The sequence below is a fragment of the Rissa tridactyla genome, chromosome 4, assembly GCF_028500815.1.
Source record: "Rissa tridactyla isolate bRisTri1 chromosome 4, bRisTri1.patW.cur.20221130, whole genome shotgun sequence".
Lineage (NCBI taxonomy): Eukaryota > Metazoa > Chordata > Aves > Charadriiformes > Laridae > Rissa > Rissa tridactyla.
In genome coordinates, this window is record NC_071469.1 from 69499388 (window position 1) to 69516186 (window position 16799).

Below are 16799 nucleotides of genomic sequence, written 5' to 3' on the forward strand. Positions count from 1 at the left end.
GCAACTTCAGGGTAAGGGCAGTGAGATGGGTGAAGCCGCAGTGCGATGCCCGCTCTGGAAGCCCATGTCCCCGCTAAGGCGAGCCCTCACCTGGCGCCATGTCCCCACCGCCACAGCCCCCAAACGCCCGCGTTCCTCAGGAGGTGACGCCCTGCTCCTCTCCAGCCAGCCTGAGCCACTCCAAGGTGCTGCAGTGGTGACCGGACTCACCAAAGTGCCCTGAAGGAGCTCGTTTTCCCAAGAGCAGCCATCCAGTAAGCCATGACGCGCGGCACTACATCATTTCTGTGCGATGTTTTAAAAAAATATGCGATACGTCATACTCTTCCCAGAATTTAGGACTGACCTTACCGGACACTTTGGGGGAAATAAATTGTGTTTGTCCAAAGCTGTCCTAATGCATTTATTCATAATTTCAAGAATTACCATTCTACATGCCATTACAGGTCCAGATCAGGCTTAAGACTAGTTCTGTCCGCTGCAGACATACCTGTGTGAGAAAAAGCTGTGAAGTGTGATAAGGATAGATAAGATACAGGTATTTTAGGAAGACAAGTTTGGTCATGTGTCATCCCCTCCCCTAAATAAAGTAACTCCTATTATATAGAGCTATATCCTGCCTAATTCAGATGAGAATTAGCAAACAGCAGTGAAACTTTTCTGTAAGTCGGGAAAAATACACAGACCTTACAGCAATTAAAAAAACCCACTACCACTCTATTTTAATCATAAGAGAGAAAGGCACAGTTCTTAAGCCACTGAAGTGAATTAGACCCTTTTAGAAAATATATTCGTACATTTTCACACTTCACGGGCAACAAGATTTGTGTATGAAACTCCATTGTCGTAATTCCCTGAAGTTACTGCTTTAAAAACGGTTTATAACTATATCTGTAAAAATACAAATCTTTCACAGAATGCTACATAAGGATTCATAATTTAAAAGCCTCAGTTAAACTCTACCCCAAAATAATCGCCTCCTGAGAGTTAAAAGCACAGCAGGCTGCAGAGTTAAATGTGCTGACTTAAGATTCACCATAGTATATGACTGCTTTACATTTTAATGTTCTTTATTCTGTTAATACACGTTAGGGCCACACCTCGTGTGGGAGGAAGTTGCTTTTGCAATCCTTTTGTAGTATTTACTGTTGATAGGCAACACTTCTGGCAGGGAGTGAAGATATGATTGTTCCATTGTGAAGAGAGAACTTTTACACAGCCGTATGGCATTTTAGCATTTGGAATATCTGAATCTCTGTCTAGTGTCATTGTGGCTAAGAATAACAACTAAAGCTTTTCTTTGAAGGGCTTATAACTTGAATTTCCAGGTTGCCCTTATACGGGAGTCACTTTTCTGGTAAAGTAGATGTCACCAGGGAAAAAGAAAATGAAAAGAGAGGAAAAAAGAACAGTTTAAGCCCTTTCTCTCTTAGAAGTGGCTCAGCTCTGTACAGTAAAAATATCAGCTAGCACACCTGATCTCCTGTGCCAACACGGTCCCTCATGCATGTCAGAGGAGCACAGAAAGCAACTTTAAAAAAGAGTATGGCAAACTGCCTGGTAGCAAACTACCCACAATTATCTGTATTACCCAACATCCTGTGAACATCTGCTTTAAAAGTATTCTCAAGTACTCTGTCCCTGGGGCCACGTAATTCTTTTTGTAGCAATTATGCAGAACACACCGAGCTACTCGGTTAGCTCAGTACCAAACTTGTTTAACATCTCTCTCTAGTTTAAAACATGTTCTCCACACAGATTCTCTTCCAGGTGTACCGTTGATAAAACTTAAAATATCAACAAGGGCTCAGAAGAGGAACCAGCACTTTCCGAGCTCCCCTCTTGCCAGCCGTGTGGGAAATGGGCAGCCTTCCTGACTCACTGCTGTTTGGTCTCCAAGGGAAGCAGTATGCAACATGACTCAATAAAGACAGGTTTCTGTAGCTTCCCTCCCTTCACGTTTGCTTTTACAAAGACCATTTCCACTGGATTGCTCAACATGCTGTACGAAGAGGAGCTCCTTTTGCATTACCAGTATTCAAAGGAAAAAAATAGCCCCAAACCACCCAAGTAATTTCAGATCGGTGCTGACTTCCCAGATTTAAGTTAAATGAAAAATAAATGTTTATGTATATATTTTAATTTCAGCTCTATAAAAAAATAGAGATAGCGATCAGATAGACAGCATATCTGAACTGCCTATCTAAATTGACTTGGATTTGGTAATCCCTTGTTAGGCTTATTTTTCTCTGAAATACTCTACATTCATGTAGAAGGTTCTGAATATTCTTTTCAGCCTCTGATAAAGCCCTTAATTCCATATCAGCAGAACCCTTAATCAGGGCTTATCCTTCTATCTCCATTACTTTAATGTAAGCTAGGGGACTGCAGACTCCAATTTAAACGGAGTCAGAGAGAAAGCACACAGAGAGCCACCCCATGCTTGTGGTTTTTCACAGGATCGACCGCCTCTCCAGAGTGCGAGGAGGCGGCAACATTTAGAGCAGAGATGTGGGAAGCCCCTGTGGGCAACCCCACCACAGAGGCTCTTCCTGCTCCACCTAATGGCTCATTTTGCTTGGAGAGACCCTCACATTGTGCCTGGCACCAGCCCCTCCACAGGCTGTTTCTGCTCAGGTGGCCAAACCTTTACTGCAGACGGGGCTGTTTGCTTCTTTCTTGCAGATGACGGTACCGCACCAGGTCTTACCAGGCACCATAACTCCTTTATTCCTCAAGCTGAGAAGTTGAGGACTGGCAAAGGCAAACATTTCAAATGCTGGTTTTGCGCTGCACAGCTATACCAGCGCTGGTCTTGCAAGCAACACGTTGCCTGTTTTATCTTTGTCAATAAAGGCTGCAGAGTTCATTCAATGCAGACAAGCTGCTACACATATAAGAGGGGTAAAACTGCACTACACCCATCAATCATTCACAATTCAAATCTTCGCTTCACTTCATCTGCAATCATTTTTGCGATGGCAAGGGAGGAGGTAGCAGCAGGAGAAGGGGCGTTTCTGACATGAAGAATTCTGCTTCCAATATCTCCACTGCCTCCATCAAATACAAAGTCATCTACCAAATTTCCATCACTGTCCAATGCTTGAGCTCTCACTCCGGATGGACCCCTGCAAAATAGAGGAGCTCACCATTAGAAAGAAAATGTTTCCTGAAGTCAAAAATCAATTGCGTTCTGATCTTGTGAAGGTGCCCAGGGAAACAGTAAGGAAGGCAGACTGTGGAGTCAAAGCCCAGTCAGGCTTTTGGGGGAGCACAAGGAAAGTTTAACGCTTGTGAGGCAGAGTGGGAGATGTCTCTCAGTCGTTAGTGTAAAACAAGGGCAGGTAGCCAAGCAGAAGATCTTCTGTATCTCTCCTGGTTATGAAGTTACTCTCCTCCCCACACACACTAACATGCCCTGTCTTTTCAGAAAGGAAACCCTTTGTTTTGAAATAGCAAACCTTGTCAAACATCAGTTTCATGCCAATGGTACACTGCCTCAGCTGGATAACTCCCTTTTACCGGGCTCCAGCTTTTCTTATTCTGGATTTTCTCCCTGCAAATTGTTGGACAGTTAAACCCACCTCCATGAACTTAAAGGCCTCATCTTTCCTCACAAGTCTCTTCAGTTCCTTGGCATTTCTAAACTCCTTTGAATTAGTTTCTCTCTCCACACACTAAGAAGCTGAATAAAATTTTATTGAGATGATTAAGTCAATATTCACTCAGTAGCAACCCACAGTCTGGATTCCCCTCTGAATTTCATTAGTGTTTTGCCTTCTTTATGAACTCGGATTATGTTCAGGCTACTGAATGTGCTGCTAAGATAAAGAAACTTTTTCTTTTTGGTGAATATGTCACAACTGTGAATGTCAGCCTAGGGAGAGTAGAAAGTCACACAAATATTTATCAAACTTGCCTATACACAAGCAAACACAATACAAAAGGCCTTCCTGTAGAAAGTATCTAAATGCTTCTATGCTTCGGTAGCATATTTTGGTGGAGGAAGGGAGTAAGCTAATGCTACATTTGCTACTGTTAAAAATAAGAGATTTAACAAGCCACTGGGCTTAACAAGATTTTTCTTTACCTGAGTACATCATTGATGGTGACCTCGGGGATGAACTTCTGAAGTTGCTCTACCTGTGCACTAAGGAAACACGCTCTGTAAATTTCACTCAGGCCGTAAGACAGGTTTCTCAGCACAAGCTTCCATAACCCACTGTAGAAAGAAAAAATAATTGCAGTATAATAAATGCAGACACCTCAAACTAACGCTAAGAAGGTAGCAAGTGTAACTGCATGGCAAAAATTCCCATTCCTAACATCAGTAATCCGACCATGACTTCTACTTGGGAAATACGTGTTTGTCCTTTCCTGCTTCAACAAACCTTGTTTACAGAGCTGTAGCATTCCATTTACATTCTTTCATTGAGAATTAACTCTCAACTCATCCTTCCTATGTCCAGGATTTTTCTCTGGGCCAGTCAAATGGCAAAAGACTGAAAACCCACAAGCATGCGGGCAGACTGACATGCCGCTTGAGACTTCTTTTCACAATCATTTTGAAAAGATCGTCCCACTCCTAAACCCCTCAGCTTTCAGTCAATGAATCTTGCTGTGTCTTTGCAAATCTTGTTTGCTTGCTTTGCTTTCCTCAAGTCTTCCAGCATAAAAAACTATAGACAATGATCAAGATGCTTTCAAGTGTTGTCTTTAATAAACTGCATTAAGTTGAACTTTTTGCCAGAATTTTTTTTTCCCAATTCCCTGACCTGTTTTGCAGCCTCTCCTTGGATCCTCCCCAATATTTTCACATTCTAATGTCTAATTTCTAAAATTGAGCACTTAGTAATGGTCTGTCTAGCCCTTCATAGAGGAGCAAGAATAAGAATTCTCTCGACTTCTACAGATATTCTGTTCGTTTCTGTTTGCAATTTTAGCAATGATTTCTAATTCCTCTGACATGCTTTCTAAGAGCTTCCCAGACTGCATTTGCAGCCCTTAACGTATTTCCTTGCACTTTGACATTTTTTAAACGTATATTGATGGTCTGAGAAAGTTTAGCACGGCAATTCAGACCACTCTGTGTTCTTTCTTCCAATCATCCTCTGCAGGTATTTTAATCACACTGTCTAGGTTGATTAAAACATTACACTGCATCGGACCAAAACCAATCCTGGAAGAGCTCCACTAGTAGCAGCATGGCTCACCAGCACCTTCCGATGAGCAGCTGCATTCTCAGACCAGCTGAGACATGTCTTGGTAGTTTATGAAAATTCAAATATTAGATCACATGAAGTCAAGTGCCTTGCAGAAGTCCACCCTTATCAGCACAACTGTCTTTAAACACACCAAAAACTTGGCAAAAGCAGACATTTGACAAGAACTAGCTTCCACGGAGTCCTAAACTGACGTTTAAATAATGGCACTCAGCAGACAAAATATTACCTGTACGTTACAGCATCTAAAAAGTCTCCAGTGCTGAAGTCAAACAATCTGTAGCCCTCTCGCTTAAAGGCTAGTACTGCATTAGGACCAAGCCAAACACTGCCGTCCATTCTTGGTGTGAAATGAAATCCCAGAAAAGGGAATCGAGGATTGGGAACCTAAAGGGGGATACAACAGTTATTACAGCTGTTACAAACCAGATCAGAGAAAACAGCCACACAACCACTCCAGACAACAAACTTCTCCAGGAAACATGGAAAACTTTTGTGAGGAAGAAAGTACAGACATTTACAGGTTATTGCGTGAGAGAGTGAATAAAACAAACCAAAACACAGTAAAGGAGTTGTCCTCCCAATAAATGGAAATAACTATTTTTAAATGAAAAAAGGAATTAAATTTAGCATTTTATTTCCAATCACCACAACAAAATTCGAGTCATATAACCATACAATTGGCCCCCACGCTGGTTTTTCTGCTTGTCAATTGTGCAGTTGTAGCACATAACTAATTTAAAACACTGAAGAATGGAGCAGGGCCAAGTAAGGCTGCATCTTAGGTAAAAGCAAAACAAACAACAGGGAAAAAAAAAGTACACATGATTTCTCAGGATATAAATCAACCCACAACAAAACCAACGACACACTAATGCTATTCACCAGTAGTAATTATACTGTAATAAAATAGGTTAGGAAATATTAGGAAAACCTCACCATTCCTGTATTGCTCAAAACAACATGCAGTTAGCAAGCCTGATTAATGCGAACTATAAGTATCTGCAGTTTCTTTTTTGTTTGCGAATGGAATACAGTGTAATGTGTGCAAAGGCTGAAACAGAAATAAGCTGTCTATACACAGATACAAGTATTAAATAAGCACACCTCTACATGCGCTGGCACTTCAAGATCTTTAGCTATTTAGAAAAGATGACTACAGAGGTGACTGTTACAGTCTGAAAATAAGCAAGTATATTTCTCAAAACCCAGTATTGTTATAACTAAAAAATGCTTTAAGATATGTTCCTTTTCTGTATTCAGTGCACTGATGTTTCTGTGAAAAATATGCCTTTAATACGTTCGAAGCTTAGGGCAACCACTTCACAAACTACATTGACTTTCCAGTAACATATCACTAAGAGTCGTGCAATTTTCTAATCTTATTACCATATTTGTCCATAACAAAAAAATTCAAAGGGTACAAGCTATCCTCACACAGCCATGAAACAAGGTGAAAGGTAAATTCCAGCCAGTTGCTCCCTCCCATCCCAAGACAGGAGCCTGAGTCATTCCCAGGTGAGACGAGGTCACACAAACACCCGATGCCCAGGGTTCCACAGTTTCCCTAGGGTGACCTGCTCCAGTGTTTACCAGGCAAATCTAAGTTCATATTCAGAAAGGCGGTATTTCAATGCACTGCACAAATTAACTAAAATGCTGCCCTAAGAATTCTTTCTTCCTTGCTAACTTCACTTTCTGTCTAGTTTGCTCCTCTTCATCACGCTATTTGTCCATATTAGATGTCAGAAAACTTGTCCTTTTCCTCCCGTGTCTATTTTTTGTCATATAAAGTAAAGCTAATTCAAAGATGAGGCTGAGAGGCAAATATCTAAATCCGAGCTTTGGGTATTAGCACACAAGATTAAACCCTGCATCTAAGTAATTAATTATTTACTGTCATCCCTCACTGATTTCTGAATCTTGTCTACAGATTTATTTTATAACATGAAGAAAGAAGCCAGGCTTTTGCAGGCATGTGCCTGTAATTCTAAATGTTTCATTCTTTCCCTACTAAAAAAAAAAAAACAAAAACACAAACCAAAAAAAATCCCCCTGGAATTAATTTCTCACATGGTTGTTCTACCTGTTCCTCAAGAATTAACAAAACCAAGCTGTCCTGTTATAAAGCAACTGAATCTACATCCACATTGTGCATCACTATCTGCAGTCTAACAGAAATAACCACGTAATATTGCCCTTATTTCTGTAGTTTTTGCAGTTCTTAAGAGTACACTGTGAAAGACAAACAAGAGAGTACATACCGGATAAATATTTCCTTTAACCATATAGCACTTTTCAGGTTTTAGCACCAAATAATCTCCACGGAAGGGCACAATACGAGGTTCAGGACTGCAGCCACTGATCTCAGACAGTCGGTCTGAGTAAAGTCCTGCACAGGTCACAATGTGCCGACAGTAGATTTCCTCACCCTGTGGAAAAAAAAAAACAGAACAAAACAAAACACACAACACACAAAAATTTAACATATCTACCAAAAAAACACTTGTCACCTACAAGCGCCCCCCCCCCCCCGCCCTGCCTTCAAAGGAGAGTCCAGATATTCTCTCCTGAAGGTAGAAAGGTTACAACTAAATTTCCTGTGCAGCGTTAACTGACCTGCAGGAATGACAACAGTATATGCACCTGCTTTACTAAATTAGCTTGTGGCTTTCTGATTATAAAATGATTCTAGATACCTCCTTATCATTTTTATAGATGCTGAAGACCAAAAGCAAACATGAAAACAGGTGTTTCTCACCAAATGAGTACGTCATAAAAGGAGTGCTTGGAAACAACAAGCATAAGAATGTGCAAATAAAGAAGATAAGGGACATATACAGTCAAACATAAGTCAGGCAGCAGAAAGAGAAAGTTACACTTTCATTATTATTCCCAGTACACAGTAAAATCTGAACATGCTGATTGCTAAGAATTGATTGCAGTTGTTTTATAAAAGCAGTCCTAGATAACAGTGATTACATTACTGACGACCAGCACTTCACCCTTTTTTTAGAGAGCTGATTAATCCACCAGGTCCCAAAAAAAACATCTGAAGAAAAGGAGCAACAGCTTCCTATTAAGCAGTTAAATCTTCAACTTAGTTCTTACCTTTGAGTTCTTAACAACGACTGGGTATTTCAGTCCTGTAATAGAATTAGACAATAGAAGGACATAATGGAATATGTAACAGGAATATGTAAACTGACAGAACAAGCAACTTGTCACAATTAAGGGTTCCTCCACTGGAAGATCTCCAAGCTATGGAGCAACTACTGCTAACATAACTGATATTGTTGGACATTAACTGTATTTAGGAATTAATAGGGTTTTTTTGAATTCTTTCATATGTGTACCAGCACAGATCCAACCTGCCTTCCAGGATAAAGAAAAAGCATTATCACAAGAATACACACGCAATATTCAGCTAAATCTGATTTTAATAGGAGAGAACAACCTACTTTCTTTCTTTTACTGTCATTTTCTTCCATCAGCATTAAATGTTTCAGCTGATCGGTGACCTGCCTGAGAAAAAAAAGTGAGCTTGCTCGGTACTCTAATGTAATTTTGCCTTTTGTCTCTTCACTATGAGACAGAAAGGTTCAGGAATGTGATTTCAGTTAAAGCGAATGTGTTTTGAGCAAGATCTTTGCCAGGACTGTAGTAAATGGAGGGCAAAAAATTGCCTTACCATCTTCACTTTCTGAAGAACTTTCTTTAGCCATCTCCATGTTTGTAACCTCAAAATCAGTCAAGATCGTCCCACCTGCTTCCTGGAAGTCTTCAGCATAGGACTGGGCCACTTGCTTGTAATTCACAATGCCAGTATATGGAGAATCGAGGGCCATCAGACCCTGTAACAGTATTAAGATACAGGAGGAGAATAGTGAATGCTGTATGTGGACTTTGGTCTTCAATACAGAGAATATTTCACCTGGAATAATGTACATTGCTGTTGAGAAGGGAGTAAAGTTGTCTCTTCATGCCTGGCTGCTCGTTCCTAGTGCCTCCATGTGCCAGCTTCAGCATTCGTGTTTGCTGACAACAAATATGGCGAAAACTACTTACGGTGGATTAAGCGATCGACTAACCACAGCATAAACGTGTCTTCTTGACACAGCGCTTAATGATAAAACAGGTTACTTAACCTTGGCTTCAGCTAATATATGTACTTATTTTCCACCACGCTCTATACAGTTCCACCTTCAAATGCTCATTTGGGAGTTCTACCTGATGCGTGGCTGTTGCCAATGCCTCCTGCCAGGCTAAAAGCTGTCATCTCTACACTTACTGCACTGCACATCAAAGAGGAAAGTCTCTTGTGAGTTAGACAACAGCCTACACTTCTCCTAGCAGAAAGCAAGGTTCAAGTCCAGCATGTAGCTAGAATTGTTAAAGTTTCTCAGAGATGTTTTATGTCTTTATACCAAAAAGGCTCAGTTTCTCACATAATTTTTATCATCCTGATGGCACGACAATATTTACCTAGTTCCAGCTATAAATGAAGGGTAGTAGGACTGCTTTATCTCAGAGAGATGCTACGAGTGTAACTACAGTAAAAGACTGTCAGTCACTCAGATACTACAACAGCAGGGGCCATTTTCATGCCCAAAACAACCAGACTGGTTGGCAAAACTGTGTCTTACACAGAACCTTCCACTCCACTTGAGATACAGTGCAATGTTTTATAACGCTACTCAAGTTCCCTTCACTTAGGAGGAAAGGACTCAGCTCAGGAAATCAAAGCAACTGTAGTTAAGACCCATCTGAATCTGCTCATTTGCAGAAGGAAACGCTCAGCTGGATCTTGAACACGCGAAGAATGTTATAGGGAGCGGACACAAAATGTTTACAAGAAATAAAGATAAAAAAGATTCCTCTCCAGAAAACTTTTGTCTGTGCCTACAATCACTCGTAAGCAATGAGTCCTGTAGCTACACTAATAGCAAGCTGCCAGATGAAACAGTATGGGGAATTTACATCCAGATTTTCCTCTCAATCAAAGATACACTAAACAACAACAGATCTGGATTCCATAAACTACTCTCATTTCTCCTGCTGTGAAAATAAACAGGCTGAGAAGTGCTACATAACAATCACATGTGTAGGAAGCAACTGGATTGAAACTGGCTCCATCCAAGTCCGCACTTACAGCTGGGAAGGAATTTTCATTGCTGCACTATCAAGCTTTATTGTAAGTTAAATAACTGCAATGGGAAGGAGCAGAATCACCTCAGCATGAACTCAGATATAGCAACTCTAACTTGGGCAAAGCAAAATCTGCTTATCAACCACAAAAACATACAAGCAAGCACCTGCAAGGAGAAGGGGGAAAAAAAAAAAGATTAAAAAAAATAAATCACTCCTTGTCATTGGTGGGAGGACTGTTTTTTTGTTTTGGAGCGTATACATCAGGGAGGACACGACTGCGTAAAACTAGGAAAAGGATGAAGCTTGAACAACTTGTAGGCTCTGTCCATTTGCCTATAAATTCAGTTCTACGCAGGGACTATGGGACTCCTACTTTGACTCAAATAATTCCAATTCCTTTCGTAGGCTGCGAGTGAAACACATTACCTGCTCTCTAATTTGTGAATGACGGCCCTTACGAAACAGCCAGCACATCACTGGCAATTAGTGCGGCAGCTCTTTAGGACTTCAGCACACAGAGAGCTGACAAACTATGAACTGAGGAGCACGGGAATGAGAAAGGGTGAGCAGGAGAAACCTGAGGTGAAAGCGTCACCAAGAAAGATTCTGCAGGGTCACCTTATGTTGTGTTAGACCTGGTCTGATGTGTATGTAATGGCAAAGGCATACGAAGGAGTAGGCTGAGCTAAAAAGTTCCAGAAACAAACAGATAAATTTATTTTTGTTGGCAATTATATTTCTTCTGGGTTTTCAGTCTCTTTTGAACTTGTCAACCATGCAAATTACCTCAAGGCCAGAAACATATTTATGTTACATGAAAAAAATAATATCACCTGAGAGACTGAGGTCTTACATGCCAAATAAAAATAAGTGAATCCCTTACCCTGCAGAAGGGCTCTTTCGCTTGTATTTCTTTTGCTCCAATCAGTTTCAGACCTCGGACGTTGTTCTGCAGCCCTCTTTCATACAGAGCTTTGAGTCTTGGAATTTCATCTTGTTCCACAGCTACAATTAGCTTCAGAAAAGATAACAAGGCACACCAGTGAGCAAAACATACAAAGTCAGTTCAGGTTTGGCACCAAGCCCAAGCAAGCAGCAGGGAATGAGCGAGTAGTAAATTATAATTCAAGGTGGGAAAAAATGTGGTTTGTGCCATTAGTGGCACAAGATTCTATAAATACCTACTATTACTAAGAAAGCACTAATATATTAAGGAGAGCGAAAAACAAATGCTAAACTGTAGTTTAAGTTACTATCAATGGATAATATTTGCTAAAAGTACCATGAGACTACAAATCTGAATGTCAAAGAAGAGAATATGACTTTAAAGAGCCACTAGGATGCTTCCAACAATAAAACTGAACTTAACCCAGGATGTACAGATCTCAAACAGTCTCAATACAAGAGTAAGGAGGTGTTCTGACATGGTGTCTAAACTGAATTGCACCAGCTTCACTTCATTTCACCATGTAGTTAGCTCACAACTATCACAAGAGATCTATCCAGACTGTGAATTGTCTGTGCCAAGTTCGCATGGACCATACACCTGCAAGGCCCAGCTCAGGTCTGCCAACACAGGCATCTTTGCACTGAGAAGGCACTAACGTGTTTGAGGCACCATCCCTGGAGGTATTTAAAAGACAGGTAGACATAGTGCTTAGAGATATGGTTTAGTGACGGGTTTTGTCAGACTTAGGTTGATGGTTGGTCTCAATGATCTGAAAGGTTCCTTCCAACCTAGGCAATTCTATGGTTCTAAGGTCTCCAAGCCTGGGGCTGCTTTATGTAAAACAAGCTGTAAAGCCTCAACATCGTCTTCCCTGGAATAAACGCTGCTGGGGAAGGCGATGCAGAAGTACACAAATCCAGTGTCAACGAAGGACCAACAATGCTGCTGGGCCAGTGCTAGCCCCGCCCAAGCTCAAACTGGCTCCCACAGAGCAAGTCTGCTGGTTTGGTGCTTTGAGTTGAGAGCAGGCTTGTAACTTCAGGTATATTGCTGAGCAAATCCACAGTGCCATCTTGTGACGAGCGCTGCAGCAGAGGGAGCTCAGCACGAACACGGCGCTGTGCGCAGCCAGGCCAGGACAACCGCCACCAGCCCTGGTGCAGGGCCCATCGACACTGCCATGTCCAGGGATCTCTGCTCTGCGTCCCAGAGCTGGGAGAGATCTGCATCCAGCTCCCAGGGGGTGCTGAGCTACGGGACCTTGACGGGGCGCTTGTCACATCAGCATTGCACTTTTAAGAGAAAGGCTCAGGCTGTCCAGGAGATTTATGAGCAGCCTGGAAAGGGGCAGGGAGGTGAGAAAGTCCAATGATGGTTTAAAGTGACTCAAGGTGTTTCAGACAAGAGGTGACTGTAAAGATCGGCAGAGGGACCTTCTGAGGTGAATGAGGGACTAATAAAAAGGCAGATGAAATTCAGTGCAGGTAAATGTGGAATGATGACGACAGAAAAAGCAGTTGCAGCCTCACGTATAAAACGATGGAATCCAAGTTCAAAGTTATCACTCAGGATCAAGATCTTGGGGTTAGGATAGACAATCCTATGGAAACATCAGCTCAATGCCTAGTGACAGCTGAAAAGCCCTAAGTTGAATGTTAGGAACAACCAGGAAAAGGACACAGGGTAACAGAGAGAACTCTACTATTTCATGGCAAAAATCCAGAGTCTGACCACACCTCAAATGCTGTGCACAGTTCTCGTCCTCATCTTGTATCAAAGATGTGTTAAACTAGAAACAGCTCAAAGAACAAAGACAGGGTGGAGAAAGTAATGAAAAAGCTTCTCTAAGATGAATGTCTGAGCAGACTAAGACTCACCATCTGGAAGAGATGACTTTGGGGGAGATGGGGACATAAGATGATGTGCAACATGGAGAATGAGCACACATCAACTGTTCACCGCCTCTTCCAACAGAAGGGCTACAGACCATCAGATGAAGCTTATAGGAGCCAGTTTCAAAATGACGTGATTCTTCACGCAGTGGGTTGTTCATCTCTGCAACTGCTCATCAAAGGATGCTCTGATGCAAAAGGTTTTAATTGAAAAACACTTGGAAGAGAAATCCACTACAGACAAAACAGATCAGGCTCAGAAAACAACCTGAGCTGAAAACAGTTGGAAGCTGGGAGAATTAATAGGAGCTTGTCCTATTTTCATTCCTTCTGGGCCTCTGTTTTATAGACACTTCCAGAAACAGGATATGGGGTTGAGCAGACCCCAAGCTGAATCAGTACAGCCACTCTTCTGTCCTCAGCATTTCAGGTTGAGTTAGCTGGATGTCACATGGCATAAATGCATGTAGCCAGGTGACACCTGGAGCTGTTTTCAAGTCATGGAATCTTTCTGGAGCCCGATACGCCAAGCAGCATGGCATGCACATACTGAGAGCCTTAGCGTGTCTTGGAATTACACAAGTTCCCCTCCATGGGGCCTGGCTTCCACCATTTATCTGGGTTTAGCCCCCAGATAAGGAGAATTATTATTAATACAGAAAAGCAACTGATTTGAGTTGCTGGAAAGAAGAAAACAAAGAGACACATTCATCCTGAGGGTTGTAAGTGTTGCAGAAACTCATCTCTTGGGAGAAAGACCGCAAGTGGGCCTGTGCTATACATTGTAACATACATTATATAGTCTCAGTTTCCAAAGGTAAAGTCAGAACACAGAGCAGTTCCTGTACCTTCCCACACTGTTTATATGGTATTCCCTTCTGGTCACAGTACTCGTAGCAGAGGGCTGCACCCTGCACACACAGCTTGGCTTTCAGAGATCCGGGTTTGTAGTAAATCCCACTGTGAATCACACCGCTGTTATGTCCACTCTGGTGATGAGCTAAATAGAAAGAAAAATACATTATTAAAATACACGTTCCCGCGATTGGTTCGTACTTTAATTGCTTTGGCTGTCAGAAGAGCGAGCAATTTGAGGTCTGACCCTAAATCTGCGTTACAACAAGAGATGCTTAAATAGGGTAACTGCACAGCAAACAGAATTCCTCCCTTGGTCTCAAAAGCCTAGAAAAATACTGACATAGCAAGACCTAGTTAATAATAAACCATCACAGCTTGCAATGTGTTGAATCTACAGGGGAAAGAAAAAAAAAAAAAGTCACAAGTTTTTCCTCCAAGAGCTACAACTGGAGGCCAATCAACCAAAATTTTTTACATGGTAAAATTATTTTTAAGATACTCAATTTTTAAAATGAAAGGCATCCTTAAAGGGCTCATCTAACATAATGTCTGTGCAATCTTCCATTTCTTTGGACATGCTGGCAAGGCCTGGTAGACTTTTCGAGTATTTGTGAACTGGATCAAGTTGCTATTTCCTCCTTGTAACTAAGTAAAATAGAGGTGAAAAGTATCACAAACATTTTCATTGAAGTAATTTGTGCAGGTTCTGCCTCTTAAAATATTGACTCCCAAAGGTCATTCCTGCTTTGCACTCACACGCCTGTTAAGGACGTCATGCAGGTCTCATCTTGGGGATAAAAAGCCACTTCATATCACACATGCAACATCTCAAGAGCAATGTGTAACCTGGCTGGTGGAGCTATTTAAAGCGAGACCTTGGGCTGACAGGTCTTATTTTGAGTTATCTGCTGACGTGATCGCTTGGGGTTGCTCCTACCTCCCCTGAGTGACTGGGTATCTGCATGAGAAGACTATGATGAACCTGTGCTCGTACTTGAGGGAATCAGAAAACCTTTCAAACAATGAAGCAAGAGGGCTCGTTCTTTCTTATTTCAAAGCCCAGGTGCAGAGTGGCTCAAGATTTCCCGTGTCCTGTGTAAGCAGGCAACGCTGGGCACTGTGTCATTTTACCCTGGCTAATGCTGGGTCAGCATCTCACAATATCTTCCCAGTGATCCCTGTGTTAGCTCTTCGCCTTCAACCTGCCATGCAAATCACGGCACCTTGCACAGCGTATACAGCGATATGCAGAAACACAAGGCAAATGGCTGTGGTTTACAGTTCTGGCAATTAATTGCCAGGTATAGACTTTGCCCAGACCAGCAGCTCCCAGACATTTTCAAGCAGCTCTACTTCCCGGCCCTCCCTCTCTACCCACCAGCCATTACCATTTGCTGTTCACTCTTCTCCTCATGCCCCACCAAAAAGCCACCCTGGCACCATTTCTTAGCTGATCCTCTGCCTCCTGCTCCATGTGGCACTAAACCAGACCTGTCCTTGCCCCTCTGCAACCTGCACTGCTCCTTACTCGAGTCGTTCACCCTCCTTGTCCTTCTCCCCAAAATCCTAGCCCAGTAAGACCTGCCGCTTTCAATCAATGAAGCAGCAATGTTCAGTCTTTCTTAACTTAAAGTCCCAACCTGAAGTCCCAGCAGTGAAGCACAGGCTGTTGACAGCTCTGCTTCTCCACTGAAGGGCATGTCCTTGGGCGAAGGGAGGATGAAATCCCCTGTCAGGGCAAAACCAGGAACGAGGATGCTCTTCCCAGGGGGAATCACAGAATGGTTTGGGTTGGAAGGGACCTTAAAGACCACCCAGTGCCACCCGCTGCCCTGGGCAGGGACACCTCCCACCAGCCCAGGTTGCTCCAAGCCCCGTCCAGCCTGGCCTTGAACACCTCCAGGGATGGGGCAGCCCCAGCTTCTCTGGGCAACCTGGGCCAGGGGCTCACCGCCCTCACAGCCAAGGATTTCTCCCTCAGATCTCATCCAAGTCTCCCCTCTATCAGTTTGAAGCCATTACCCCTTGCCCTATCACTACATGCCCTTGGGAAAAGTCCCTCTCCAGCTTTCTTGTAGGCTTTAGGTACTGGAAGGGGCTCTAAGGTCTCCCTGGAGCTCTCTCTTCTCCTGCTCCAGCAACAAGGACAGATGCTCTCCCACAGCTGCCCGTCCGCCCAAAACCTGAGCTTCCCTTTACACGTAGGTTCATGAAATACTGAGGCTTTGGTGAGTATCTGTGCCAGTGAAGACTTCTGACAGACGGGCACCAGGTAACCCCAAGCACAGGGCTGAGGAAGCCGCACCGGCACCATACCTAGCTCCTTCTCCTTCTCCAGCACAGCGAAGGCGAGCGAGGGGTGCCGCCGGACGAGCTCCCGGGCCGAGGCCAGCCCCACGATTCCCGCGCCCACCACCGCCACGTCGAACGTGCTGCACAGACAGACAGACAGACAGACACGGGCCGTGAGCTCGCCCCGATCCTGAGGGCAGGGCGACGGCTCGGCTCGGCCCCCCATGGCCACCCTCCCACCGTGAGGGGGCCGGGGCCGGGGCCAGGGCCGGGCCGTCCGCCGCTCCCGGCCCGCCGCCTCACCTGCGCTGGCGGCGCTGGGCCTGCCATAGCGCCGCAGCCCCGCCGCCCGCCGCCCGCTGCCGCCGCAGCGCCGCCGCCGCCATCTTGGGGGCGGTGATTACACGGCGGGACGGGCTCCTCCTCCGCGTCCCC

The 16799-nt window shown here is 43.4% G+C and overlaps 1 protein-coding gene across 1 annotated transcript; it reads right to left on the reverse strand.

Moving 5' to 3' along the window:
- Positions 1–390: 390 nt before the first annotated feature.
- L2HGDH (L-2-hydroxyglutarate dehydrogenase) lies at positions 391–16798 on the reverse strand. Its single transcript, XM_054199954.1, has 10 exons — positions 16668–16798; positions 16389–16504; positions 14063–14214; positions 11257–11388; positions 8914–9076; positions 8334–8368; positions 7487–7654; positions 5452–5609; positions 4091–4222; positions 391–3128 (listed from the first exon to the last, which is right to left on the reverse strand). Exons 1-10 carry the CDS (start codon positions 16748–16750, stop codon positions 2933–2935), a joined length of 1335 nt encoding a protein of 444 aa, XP_054055929.1. The 5' UTR covers positions 16751–16798; the 3' UTR covers positions 391–2932.
- Position 16799: the final 1 nt, after the last annotated feature.